Source organism: Fundulus heteroclitus, chromosome 12 (genome assembly GCF_011125445.2).
Source record: "Fundulus heteroclitus isolate FHET01 chromosome 12, MU-UCD_Fhet_4.1, whole genome shotgun sequence".
Taxonomy (NCBI): domain Eukaryota; kingdom Metazoa; phylum Chordata; class Actinopteri; order Cyprinodontiformes; family Fundulidae; genus Fundulus; species Fundulus heteroclitus.
This window is the reverse complement of record NC_046372.1, coordinates 32,954,848-32,967,636: the sequence shown is the minus strand read 5'-3', so window position 1 is coordinate 32,967,636 and position 12,789 is coordinate 32,954,848. Positions and strand designations below refer to the sequence as shown.

General features: G+C 43.6%; 1 protein-coding gene across 1 annotated transcript in view; it reads left to right on the top strand.

Moving 5' to 3' along the window:
* The window catches only part of pdlim2 (PDZ and LIM domain 2 (mystique)), a 52,276-nt gene extending 40,892 nt beyond the window's left edge, over positions 1-11,384 (top strand). Inside the window, exons 7-10 of the mRNA XM_012863303.3 lie at positions 5,309-5,427; positions 8,653-8,801; positions 8,920-9,031; positions 10,290-11,384. Coding sequence (XP_012718757.2) covers positions 5,309-5,427; positions 8,653-8,801; positions 8,920-9,031; positions 10,290-10,467 — 558 coding nt within the window. The 3' untranslated portion in view covers positions 10,468-11,384. The remainder of the gene's footprint in view (positions 1-5,308; positions 5,428-8,652; positions 8,802-8,919; positions 9,032-10,289) is intronic.
* Positions 11,385-12,789: the final 1,405 nt, after the last annotated feature.

Here is a 12,789-nt window from a genome sequence, read left to right as displayed (position 1 = left end):
GCTGGCCCGGTTGCGTCATCTTCTATCCGCTCGGCCTCTGGGAGCCCTGGGGGGAGGACGTCCAGGATCTGAGGCCCGGGTCGGTCTAGCTGGGCGGCCGACTGGCCTACGAAAGTCCCTGCTGGGTCTCTGCCGCAGATCACGGGGATAGGAACCACCAGATCCATCACCAGTCTGAGGCCGTGGCCGAACGCTGGGGGTAGTAGCAGGGCGCCCTGAACGCTGAGGAAAGGGGGGTACGCTCCTGCGAAGGCCAGAAAGCTGCTGGCTGGTCTGACGCACCTGAATAGTCCGCTCCAGTGCTTCCAGGGCAGCTGACCCAAACAACTCCCCTGGCACGACCGGGACACCCCTGAGGGTCCTACGGCAAGCCTCCGTGAGAGGAGACTGTGCAAGCCAGACCTGTCTACGAGCTTGGACAAGGAATGACATGACTCGACCGAGCTCTCTGGTCATCAGCGCAAAGACCTGCAACGCTGCATCACTAAAGCCAACCGCTGCAGCTGCACCACCAGCGTCCTGAACGGATGTAGAGAGGGCGAACATGAGGTGCGCCAGGGAGTTGCCAAGACGTCCCGCACGCGCTCCTGCATTGTATGCCTTACACAAGAGGTCATCTGTAACCCGGCATTGAGTCCGTGGGCACCTGACCTCAGGACGTAGGGCCTCATCTGGTGACACAATCAGTGAAGCAACAGCTGGTTCAACTGCTGGCATACGGTCCAGGCCGGCTTTCACCGACTCGTGCATGGCAGCCAACACCCGACCGTCTGAGGAGAGCCGTGATAACGCTCTCGGGTCCCGCCATCAAGCGTGCAACTCCTTAAGGTACTCCTCTGATGGAGGTACAGAAAATGGAGTAGGGGCCTGTCCGCGCCTGAAAAAGGCACTCCCGGAGTCGGACACCTCTCCTTGCGGGAGTTCTAGCTGCAGCTGCTTCAGGGCCATGGACATGACATCCCGCATGGAACTGTCACTGGCCTCCCCAACTGCACTCCGGGATGAAAACAACCCATTGTCAGAGGCTTGAGAGGACCCTGCCTCCTCCTCATCTTTGAAATGAGAAGCAGAGGCAGCCAGAGATATGACGTCCTCCTCCGCAACTAGTTCAGGCATGGGTGGGGAGGAGAGCCCAGCCACTGGAAGAGAGGTATCAGACCGATGTGTCTGCAGCAAGGACTTCATCTCTGCCAACTCCGCTGACAACTGTTCCACCCTTGTGGCCAGGCCCTGGTCAAGTTTGGCCCGTCTCCTCCGAGGAGGGGGTGCTGAGACCGCAGACCCACCACGGCGCTTAGAACGCCTGGGGGGATCCACCTGTCCAGAGGGCGGAAGGTCAGAACCCTCCTGGGGGCACAACTGTGCCAACCGGCCACCCTCACTGCATGTGGCATAAAACTGCAATTCATGCAGGGGTTCTCGGACAACGCCTCCACAAGGTGCTCATGTCCAAGGCAGGTAGGGCACAGGTCGTGGCCATCCTCTGCCTGGAGGGCAGCCCCACAATCCCTGCTGCTATGGAAGCCATCCATGTCTAAGGTCGGCAAGGCTCAACCCAATTAAATGAAAATGCGCTAAAATCGGGAGAGGGGGCGCGAACGCAGCCGTCACCAGTTATGGCAGAGCCAAGAAATAGGCTGCAAACACAAGGAGGCTGATATTGGGAGAGGGGGCGAACACGCTACCGTCACCAGGTATAAAACCAATAAATCAAAGGCGCTAACAACGTTAGCCGTACTTCGCACTTGAGTAAATCAACTTATTAGTCACACTGGGAGAGGGGGCGAACACGCTGCCGTCACCAGGTATAAACTGGTAAACCAAAAGGAGCTAACAACGTTAGTCGTTTTTTTGACCTCGGTAAATCAACTTATTAGTCACACTGGGAGAGGGGGCGGACACGCTGCCGTCACCAGATATAAACTGGTAAACCGAAATGGGCTAACAACATTAGCCGTACTTCACACTTGAATAAATCAATTTATTAGTCACACTGGGAGAGGGGGCGAACACGCTACCGTCACCAGGTATAAAACCAATAAATCAAAGGCGCTAACAACGTTAGCCGTCTTTTACACTTCAGTAAATTAACTTAGTCGCACTGGGAGAGGGAGCGAACACGCTACCGTCACCGGTATAAACTGATATACCAAAGAACTAACAACGTTAGTCGTCTTTAGACCTCGGTAAATTAACTTATTAGTCACACTGGGAGAGGGGGCGAACACGCTGCCGTCACCAGGTATAAACTGGTAAACCGAAATGGGCTAACAACATTAGCCGTACACAATCAACAGCCCCAGCTGTAGGTAACAGGGTAACGAAAAGCCGTGAGCTGGGAGAGGGGGCGCGAACGCTACCGTCACCAACAAACAGCTTACTTACCTTCCAAAGAACTTCCACAATCAACCCGTTGCAGCCCTGGGAGGGCGGAGGAAAAACCGCAACTCCGCGCGTTGGGGCGTCACACAACGGGGAAGTTAGCGAACCGCTTGCGAGAAGAAAAAAGGAACAGAGCCAAGGATGACAGCAGGCTATATAGCCTCCGAGTGGTCATCCGGCGTCACAGGTGTGACTCTGTTGGTATAATTACTCGAACTGCGCATGCCCGAAGGGAACATTCAGTGCTTTCAGCACCGCCTCTGGCGGTCAGGAGGGATGAAATAGAACTCACAGAACAAAGTCTGACCAATAAGTTTAAAGCCAAGCATCCACCACAGTTCCCTACATTGACCAGGCGCTTTATTAGCTACACCTTGCGAATACTGGGCTGTACCCTCAGATTTTCCCTCAGCATTACCTTAATTCTTCACAGATTCAACCAGGAGAAGGAAATATTCTGAGATTTAGGTCCATGTTGACATGCAGGCTTTTTCTGCTGCACATCCATGATGCAAACGTCTTCTTCCAGCACATCCCAATAACCCTGTAGATATTTTGACTATGGGTTCACTGGAGAACAGTGAACCTGTGAACTCATTTCAAGAAACCATTTTATTATGATTTTCACTTTGCATCAGGTTGTATTTTCCTGTTGGAAATGACCATCAGATGATGGGTAAATATGTCATCATAAAAGTGATGTGCATGGTCAGAGACAGGAGGCTGGAATTGTGCAAATAAAAGATACCCCCTTTATAAAACATGAATGGATCCATTCCTTTAAGGCTGATAATGCTAAATTCTGACCTTACCATCTAAATGCTGCCTCATACTCTTGGTTGTCATGAGTGATAATCAGAGCTACTGTTGTTTTTCAGTCATCTGATATAAGCATGGTATTTTCATCCTCACAACTGCTGCTCACTGGATACTTTTTAAAACATTGTGAGGAAAAAAAATCTCTATTTCAGCAGTCTCTGAAACACTCATAAGCCCATCTGGCGAACATCTCCCTTTTTTTGCATTAGCAGGGATTTATGTGCACATACTGTTGGGCTTCGGTTGGTCCATCTGAAAAAAGTTGCTAAAGCACGTGTGTCCGTCAGGTATATGAGCTTTAGATTGCTTCACAGCAGGAGAGCAAACAGATGAGTACTTTTGCAGTCTGATGGATCCTCAGTCTTGAGTCATATTATTGGGTTTTTATGGGGAAAAAGATTTTCAGAGCCATCCCAATGATCGTTTTTAGTTTTAAAAAAAAAAATCTCCCTGGCATGCACCACTAATCTGCCCACTCTGGAAAGAAAAAAGAAGAGGAAAATTGGACTCAATTGAGAACAGAGCTATTGTTCAAAGAGCCGCTGGATTGGAAGCGGGTGCTGGCAACGGCCGCACAAATCTTCTACTTCATCCGTGCCACTGTGTTTTTGTCGGGTTCCACCATCAGCTCTGACTCAAGTCTCAGACCGCTTGAAAAAGTTGGGTGGAGTCATTCTTTTTTCTCTTGGATGGAGCCTGTGCAGCACTGATGCCAGCTGGTGACTGAACAGGGAGGAAAACTCATTGAGCTTTATTGTGTAAGAGGTTTAGTCTCTAAGAGTTTTTAGGGACTATGATGGCTGTTATTCAAGATGATTTTGAGCTGAAGTTTAAAAACAGTTTTTAGTTGATAAGCCTTGCCTGTTGCAGTGAATAAAAATGCTTTTAGGCAGCTTGAGGTGGTCAGCATTACAGGTGGACATGGTTAGAAACTAAAGCTGTGGAATTCCTGACAGTAAAAGTGTCTTGAATGATGTATGCACCGTGCAGAGCTTGTCCTGGTCTTCACAACATGCGTACACATTTGTATTTTATTTTCAGATGACCTAATAACACTGATCTAATTTAAGATAAATAAGTCGACCATTGGTCTTAATGCAAGTATATCTTTCTGATTTGGCTTGTTTTTGCACAAGCAGCTGACACATTGTCCACATCTGTTCAGATATCGTGTTCTTTAGCTCAGTGTCCGTTTGGTATGTGGCGCCCTCTTCTGGTAGAAGAACACCATTCACGTAAATGAGCCACAGCATTCTAGCCTGATTTATTGTTAATGTAAAACTTAGTTTCATAAACGTTTCAGCAGCAGCACTACATGCCTTGCATTCGAAAACTATTTTAGTGGATGAAGGCTCATTTATAAAAGCAACACTGTAATTAAAACATACCATCTGGAGTGGCTAAAATAAGATAATGGAGTGAAGCAGATTTCTTACTATAAAAGGTGATCTGGATTAAAAATGTTGATGCTGGCTGCTGATACTGATCGGCAGAGTCGAGATGATGTATCTTAATATCAACTTAGGACAATAAATACAAAGTGCGATGATGTACTGTTCTTTTGCTAAATGAAGCTTTAGTACCCTCTTTAGGTTTTAGTCAGATACGATGATGTACCCTATGACTATACAGTATTGAGGACATCAGTGTCTTGTCTTTTATTTTGACTGGATAGTAACTTTCTTTCTAGATTATTTTGACTGCCGTTATCGCAGACAGAGAAACGTGTTAGGAACAAGATTTTGCATTACCAGTGTGAACTTTACAGAACTGTTACTCTTAAGGCCTTTATATACTCAACAAGAACAGATACATTTGTGCTTTTTCCCCAGGTTGTACAAACAAAGTTCTTTCTTGCCAGGACATTTCATACTTCACAAGAAAGTGCAAGGCCTCTCTATCAGCAGTAAATCAGACCAATGGCACTCAGGGAATGAGTTCTGCCCAGATGATGTGTTGAGCTGACAAGCTGCGAGAACAAAATGTCGTCTTGTTCTTGCAGCCGTGGCAGAGAAAACTGATTCCTATGTTTTTGCAGGGTGTGTTTAGGCTTTTGATCCCTGTTAATTTTTGCTCTCATTTTGTAATATTTTTTTTCTTCTTCTAGGAGTTTTTTCCTTTAGACTTTAGACACCCCTCTGGGTCCAGCAGGACCCCAACCCCACCAGGACGCTACTCACCTCATAGCCCCACTGACCGGGATGTCCCCATGTCCCCCCGGCGCAGGTAAAAACTCCTCAGATTGCCATTTAGTGACCACCAAATGTTTGACTTCTGTTCTAATATTTTATATAAATACCAATACTATGAATACAAATCTTATTTACTCAAACAGGCAATTTGTCTAAAAAAACAACAAGAATGGAGCTCTCGCTCCATTCTCCTCTCCCCCTTGAACAAGACCACAAGTTGCTCAAACTCCCCCACTTGAAGCAGGGACCCACAGTTAAGCGCAAGCAGAATGGAAATAAATCTTAATTTTGTGGGAAAACACAACCATATTGAAATTTGAAAGACTTTTAATTTTTTGCTCTTACTGCTTTTTTGTCAGATGATGCTTGGAATCATTTGGCAAGAATTTTATTAATACTTAGTTTTTGCTTCTAAACTGTGGACGCCCTTAAAACACTTAGAATAAAATGTACAGTTACTCACAAGTACGTACTGCCCAACATGCATGAGCATCTGAATAGCTCGAGGGGAAGTTGAGGCGTTGTGCAAAGTACTCGGTGTATCAGCCAGCTGCATTTTTGGAACATGCTGTTGGGAGCAACTTGGTTTGTCATTATTTGACTCAGAAAGGGTCAATGTTTTCATAGCAGCATCTGATTCTACCCCAATTTCAGCTTTTGCCCCCTTATCGTGAGCTGAAATGAGCTGCTTTGGTGCATTATGGGATATGCTGAGTCATTGTGTAAGGGCTGTTTATTAAAAGTAGACCATGGAAAGGATCTTTGGGACAAAACACAATCTTGCCTTAAGCCTGACATCCCTGGACAACACCTCTGTTTGCTCTGGGCACCTTGTCAGCCTTTTGGAAACTCTGGACTGTTTCACTCTGCAGCTGAGCAGTTTCAGAGCCACACCCTGGGAGTTGATGGAGCTGTAATTTGACTCATTTTCCAGTGTGGATATTCAACTTACTTTGTTTGGTATGCATTTTGTCTCAGCAGAAGTGCAAATGATTCTTTTAGCTCCTTTTGTAATGCTTTTGCTTTCACACAAACTGCTGGAGAAGCTGGTGCCTGTGTTTTCTCAGAGCAGGATGGTTGACTTTGGCCCTAGATCCCCGCTGGTTTACTCAGGCTAGCCATATGTCATGTCAGCAGCTAGAAGTCCTATCCAACAAGCATATATTCCTCAAAAAAGACCAATTACTTCTCCCCCTGATCGGCCCCCTGTCTGTAGCCCCCAGCCAGCACAATAAGCCTCTCCCTGCTTCTCTGCAGCCAGTCAAAGGAGCAGCGACGCCTCCCTCACGCTGCGTGGCCAATGAGTTTCAGGCCGGGGCACACCTTTCACTCATAATCTTGTTGTTCTGTCTCGTCGGGTTTAGCGAGAGGTCTCTGCTAATATTAGGTTTTGTCTTCTTCCACGTTGTCCTGAGTAGTTTCACAGACTTGGAAATTAAAGGACTTTTTGTGGCGGAGCGCTTACTTTTTTTCTCCCTGAGGTGAGTGAGTCATTGAGATGTCGTTTAGATTTTACTTCAGTACAAAAGTTACATTTTTGTTTTACACCAGCAGGAAATCAGGTCCAGAAATGCGGTTTGGAATGTGGCTTTTTGATCTCTGTGTTTTGGCTTCTCGCATGTTGAGTCCCTACTTTGACTAGATTGTTATCGTTGCTTCTCTGGGCCAGTGTGGGTGTGCAGCCAGCTGCAGCTTTCTGTCAGATAAATAAATGCTGCATTCTGCTTGTTGAAGATGTGACCAGTCAACTCTGAGCAATTAGGACGTGTCCATGTGATCTGATATATTAGATCTTTACGTTTTGACCACCTGCCAGTGTGTCTGACTGCTTGTTAAGTTGCTTTTTTTGTTGTCTGTAGCCGTTTTGTGACAACATGTTAGAATAATGTGAGAGGAAATGGGTAGCTTTGGGTGGAGCTGTGCATGTGGAAAACTTGGAGGTCGTGCTTCAGAGGTCTGTTTTTAATCTGGACCTCTGCTCATTGATGCAGAGGAAAGGCCTACAGCGTGTTTGTTTTGTGTTCTGCTGAAATCATGTTTATACAGTTTACTGTCTGAAGCTGAAATACAGTTCAGACAAACAAACGTACAATAAAACCCCTACAGAGATAAAAGTTCAGCTTTGAAAACCTCAGCTTGTGTTTTGGTCACTTGACTCTATAACAAGGCTCTACTGAAAAGCCTTTTTTTTTCTACAAACTGTAAGTTTTAAGCATGTTTTGTCACCCAATCTCAATCAAACTTCCTTTGAAGACTGAATACAAAATTGGAAGACAAGAAGTCAACGCTTCTGTACATATTTGTGGTTTTAATAAAAACAAGAACATCAAACGTTGAAAATTAGTAGTCATGTAAAATACAGAAATGTGTCTATTCAGTATTTTGCCTCCTTGTTTCATGGGTTATTGATGGGATGTGTATAATTCTTTTCCAACAGCATTTTATCTAATCTATTAACTGCTGTATCAAATTTTAGGTATTTTTTATGTAATTACAAATTATTGTAGTGTTTTGTAGGAAAAATGATTTTCAGAAGTTTTTTGTATTTATCTTTAGAAATAATGAAATTGCATATAAGAACGGAATTTTTTATATTAGTAAAGACATAAGTAAGCCATTACATCATTTTAAATAAACTCTGGATAAATATAAATCCATATTTTATTAAGTCGATATGACTGATATTCTTTTTCAAATGTTTTTTTAATTTCACATTTTAAATTAGTCAATTCGGTGGGTTTGGGGAAAAAAAATTATATTTGAACATCAAAACATACATTTATAAATTGCAAACAAACTTCACGTTTTAAAAAAAAAACTAACATTATTTAAATATTTTGTCCTGAAAATCAGCCTTTAAAAAAAAAAATAAATCTTTGACCCGCTGCTGCTCTCATGAGCTGCGACCTTCTTCCTGTGCCGCTGTTGTAGCGTTCATTAAACTGTCGCAGATTCTTCACACAACACGTGTGTTGATGAGCAGCTCTCTAGGTATTTTGCTGAGAGTGGCAACAGGTTGGACAGGCTGTCAGGTTTCGTTGACTGATGCCGCGTGACGTGAGGTCAACAGGCCTGAGGGCCCAACCCACACCTGGGCTGACAGAAGAATACCTGCCTAACAGGTTCCTGCCCAACGGCAAGCGTTCACCTGAAGCTTTTGATGTGTGCTGTCTGTGCGAGGCGGCGCACATCATCCGCGTGGAGACCGCCTTGGCCTCCTGTCCTCCTCTGATCTCTTCTCCTGCTTTCCCCTCTGCAGTAGTTCCAGTTCTGACTTCGCCATGCAGCGGTTCGACAGGGACTCGGAGGTGTACAAGATGATCCAGGAGAACAAGGAGTCCCGCGCTGCACCTCGTCAGTCCAACACCTTTAAAATGCTGCAAGAAGTCCTGGAGGCTGATGAGAAAGGTTAGTGAAGCTCCGCTGGGATTTGCATCAGCCAAAAAGGGGGAGGAAAATGTTGGAAAACATAGATGGTCAGAATGTCTTTATCAGCAGCTCTGTTCATATCCATGTTTGTCTTCAGAGGCAGCCCTGCAGTTTCCTGGGAAGCTTTCCCCCAACGCCCCAAAACAAAGAACATCTGCCGGAGGCGTCAGCAAACACCACAACTGTGAGAAGTGTGGTACAAGCATTGTGTAAGTCCGCCTGTAGCGTTGTGCTCACTAGTGTAATGGATGCTTCTCATCAGAAGGTCATAAACACTCATCAGCTTGCATGTGACTTTGAACTTTTAATGATGCCTTTGAACTGTTGCTTTTCAAGGGTGAAAGGTGCGTACAACACAAAACCTCAATGAACTTTAATGACAACTGAGTGTACAAGTTTGCATTCATTGTGTATTTAGTGTTTTCATAATCCAGAAAATGTCAAAACTATAGAGCCCATGTGGGCAGCTGCAGATTTTCCCCGTTCATTTTGCAGCAGAGACTTCTTTCTAAATCTGAAAGCCCTCAGCCCGTGCGGTTGTAAAAACTGTTCCCACGTGGAGAGTGACGCAGATATTTTCCAGTTCCTAATAGGTTTGAGCCTGGATGGATCCAGCGTTGTTTCTGAACATCCTCATTTTCCTTTATCACAACACCGTCTGGGCTGAAGCGTCAGATCAGATTTTTGAATTGTGTCCACGGTTGGCTGTTCCACAAGGTCGATGATCCCAAAAAACGCATCTGGTTTTGAAATACGTGGATTCTAAGTGCATAGCTCATATCCTGAAGCCGTGCTTAAAGCCGGGTTTCTGGAAACAAACCCATTAAAAAAGAAAAAGTGGTCAGATATCAATGCAGAAAAGTGTCAGAAGCTTATAGAAGTCCACAAAAAGTTTTCTGTTTCACTGCAACTTCCTAAGGAACATGTATCCTGATAACAGTGATAGTGTGTACAAATGTGATTATAGAAAATCAACAATAAATTCAAACTCAGGCACCCAATTATTGTTTTTATAGTCCTTTGCAGTCATTAGTTGTATCATTGTAAACTAGGGGGAAAAAAATTCAAACGCATCATTAAAAGCAATTTTTCAAATTGCCTTGTAAGAGATCTAAATCTCTGAGGCAGTGGAAAAATTGTCTGTGGTTTGGCTAGCATATGGATTCTAATCATTTGTTGACTAGGGACTTTGTTTTTCATTAATTGATTTTTAGATCCACTGAAAATGACTTTTTGTAAATTTAATGTACAGTTAGATTAAATCAAATCAAGGAGCCCCTACAGAATTAATCATCTGAAATTAATAATTACTTGGCACTTACAGAAAGAAATTTAAGAATTACAAAAGGAATGACCCTAAAGACAAAATTTGGATAGGACAGACGGCATTTAAGCAAAAAGCCAGCCTAGTAAATTTGAAAAGACAAATATTTTCAGGTGTTTGACGTGTTCATCTCTCCCCCACAGGACACAGGCGGTGCGCGTCACCGAGGACCACTTCCGTCATCCGGAGTGCTACACTTGCACAGATTGTGGGCTTAACCTGAGGATGAGAGGTCACTTTTGGTTTGAAGATGTAATTTATTGTGAGAAACATGCCAAAGAGAGGTATAGCAATAAGACTGCTGTGTCCCCCCGCCAATGAGTTGGCCCCTCCTCACCTGTCCCACTCTGCACAGAGTGCCGTTTGCCTGCCTGAAACACCACCTCATCTGACTCACTGATACACCTTGAAAATATTTTTTTGGGGGGAGGACATTACTCATTTCTGACCTTTAATCAAATATAGCAGTTTTATAATGCTGTACACACTTTCTTGCCTTTTATGTTGCTTCATGAGACCTCGGCTGTTTTTTCCTCATATATCGCGGCCTTTATGACCTCTGCAAATCATTCTTTACCTACAATATTGCTAAGGCCAGATTTCCATGGCAAAAATGCTTTAAAAGTGGTTCATTACAACCGATTCCTGGAGGACGAGGATCACCATCTGAATATTCTAGAGACAAAAAGGGACCAATAACTAACCAACTTCGCATTCAATACACAGATGGTGCTGTGTGTGTGTGTGTGTGTGTGTGTGTGTGTGTGTGTGTGAGTGCAAGCTTTCTCGTGCTGAGACGGGGCTTCTGCATCGCTTCATATCGTGTGTATGGTTGTGTGCATGTGTGCATATGAGAAAGATAAAGAAAAAGATGGTGGCCAAGTTATTGTAGAGTTGTGGAGAGTGGTAGATTCAGACCAAAATGCCTTTTGGACTCATCTGTACTTTTTTTTGCAAGATTGAATTGATAAGAACTGTTAATGGGGTGAAAATGATGATTTGTTTGTTTCTTTTGTTAATTTAGAGGGACAAGATATCCATTCAATATATAAGTACTTTTGATATTTGTGTGACTATAATGTTATATTATAGCTCATTTAAATGCATATTGCATGCGTGGGACATTCAATGCTTTGGGAAGATCTGATGCAGCACATGTCCTGTTCTAACAGTACTCAGAGATGGACTTTAATCTTCACATTTCTTTTGTGGAATATAATAAAGTTGCACAGCCTGAAGCCTCTCCTGGTGTGACTGTTTGAACATATGTTTAAAGTGTGACTCATTTCCTGCCTCATCATTATTATTATTAGGTGTTTGTATATTGCTGTTGAGGATTTCTATATTCTGTTTGACCCTACGTTCACATTACACCAACCTGATGAACGTGAAAATGGCGCTGACGTCTCTTGAATTGAGACGGCAACATATTTATACAAGCAAGTTGGAGCGGCCTCAGAGCGGTAAGTAAAATAGAAGAAAGCCCGGATGTATTATGGTTTAGTTAGTAATGAGTTTGTAGAATATGTTCAACTTTTTCACAAGCTATGGAATATTACTTTAAATACACGCTTTGAATAAAAATAATCAGTTTACCTGCCACAAGGGGGCAGTATTCCAGCAATTTATTTTCTTTTATCCTTTAGGTGACGCCACCGCTGCCTATTTAGTCTCGATCAAAGAACAAATATTGCATTTTTGCAAACTATTGTCAGTTTTTGTGGAGACAACTCGGCTTATTTTTGATTGGTGGCACTCAGATGTATTTTGTATGAAAGGCCTGAATTAGTGCGGCATTTAGGGCGTAACAAAGCCCCATTTTTATTGTATTTTATTTTGCACAAAATGATCAGCCCAATACGGTTGATGCAATCTTATAAACACAAGTTAAACCGTGTTAAGCAGACATTACTCCGTCAGTGATTGCTGTGAAAGAAGGGGCAGATGTAATCAAAATCCGTCAAAAGGCAATGTGGTTGCTTTGCTGCTGCAAGGCCTGGAAACTTGCTGTGACAAATGGTCCCTTGATGTTTTGGTAGACCCTGTGGTCTACCAAAACATCCTGAAGGAGAAGGTCCGGCCATCTGTTCGTGACCTTAAGCTGAATTTAACCAACTTAGGTTCTGCAGCAGGATAATGATCCAAACACATCAGCAAGTCCAGCTCTGAATGGCTGAAGAAAAACAAAATAAAGACCGATGAGTGGCCTAGTCAAAGTCCTGACCTGAATTTTATTAGGTTGCTGTGGCAGGACCTTAAAAAGGTGTTTATGCTCAAAACAGAAACCATCCAGTGTGGCTCAATTACAATAATTCTGCAAAAGTGAGTGGGCCACAAGTCCACAGCGCTGGAAAAGATTCACTGTATGTTATTGCAAAGGCTTGATTACATCTGTTGCTGTTAAGGTTGTGCCAACCAGTTATTAAGGTTAGGAGGCAATCACTAACCTGGATTTGGATTTTTTTTTTCTCCCTTGATTAAAAACCTTCAATTTAAAAACTGTATTTTGGGTTGTCTTGGACTAATATTTTTTATGTTCTTAAACACTTTTGATAAAAAATTAAATAAAGTGGGTCACTCACATTTTCCATACCACTGTATACATGCAACCCTGTATGTACACTCACCAGGCCACTTTATTGG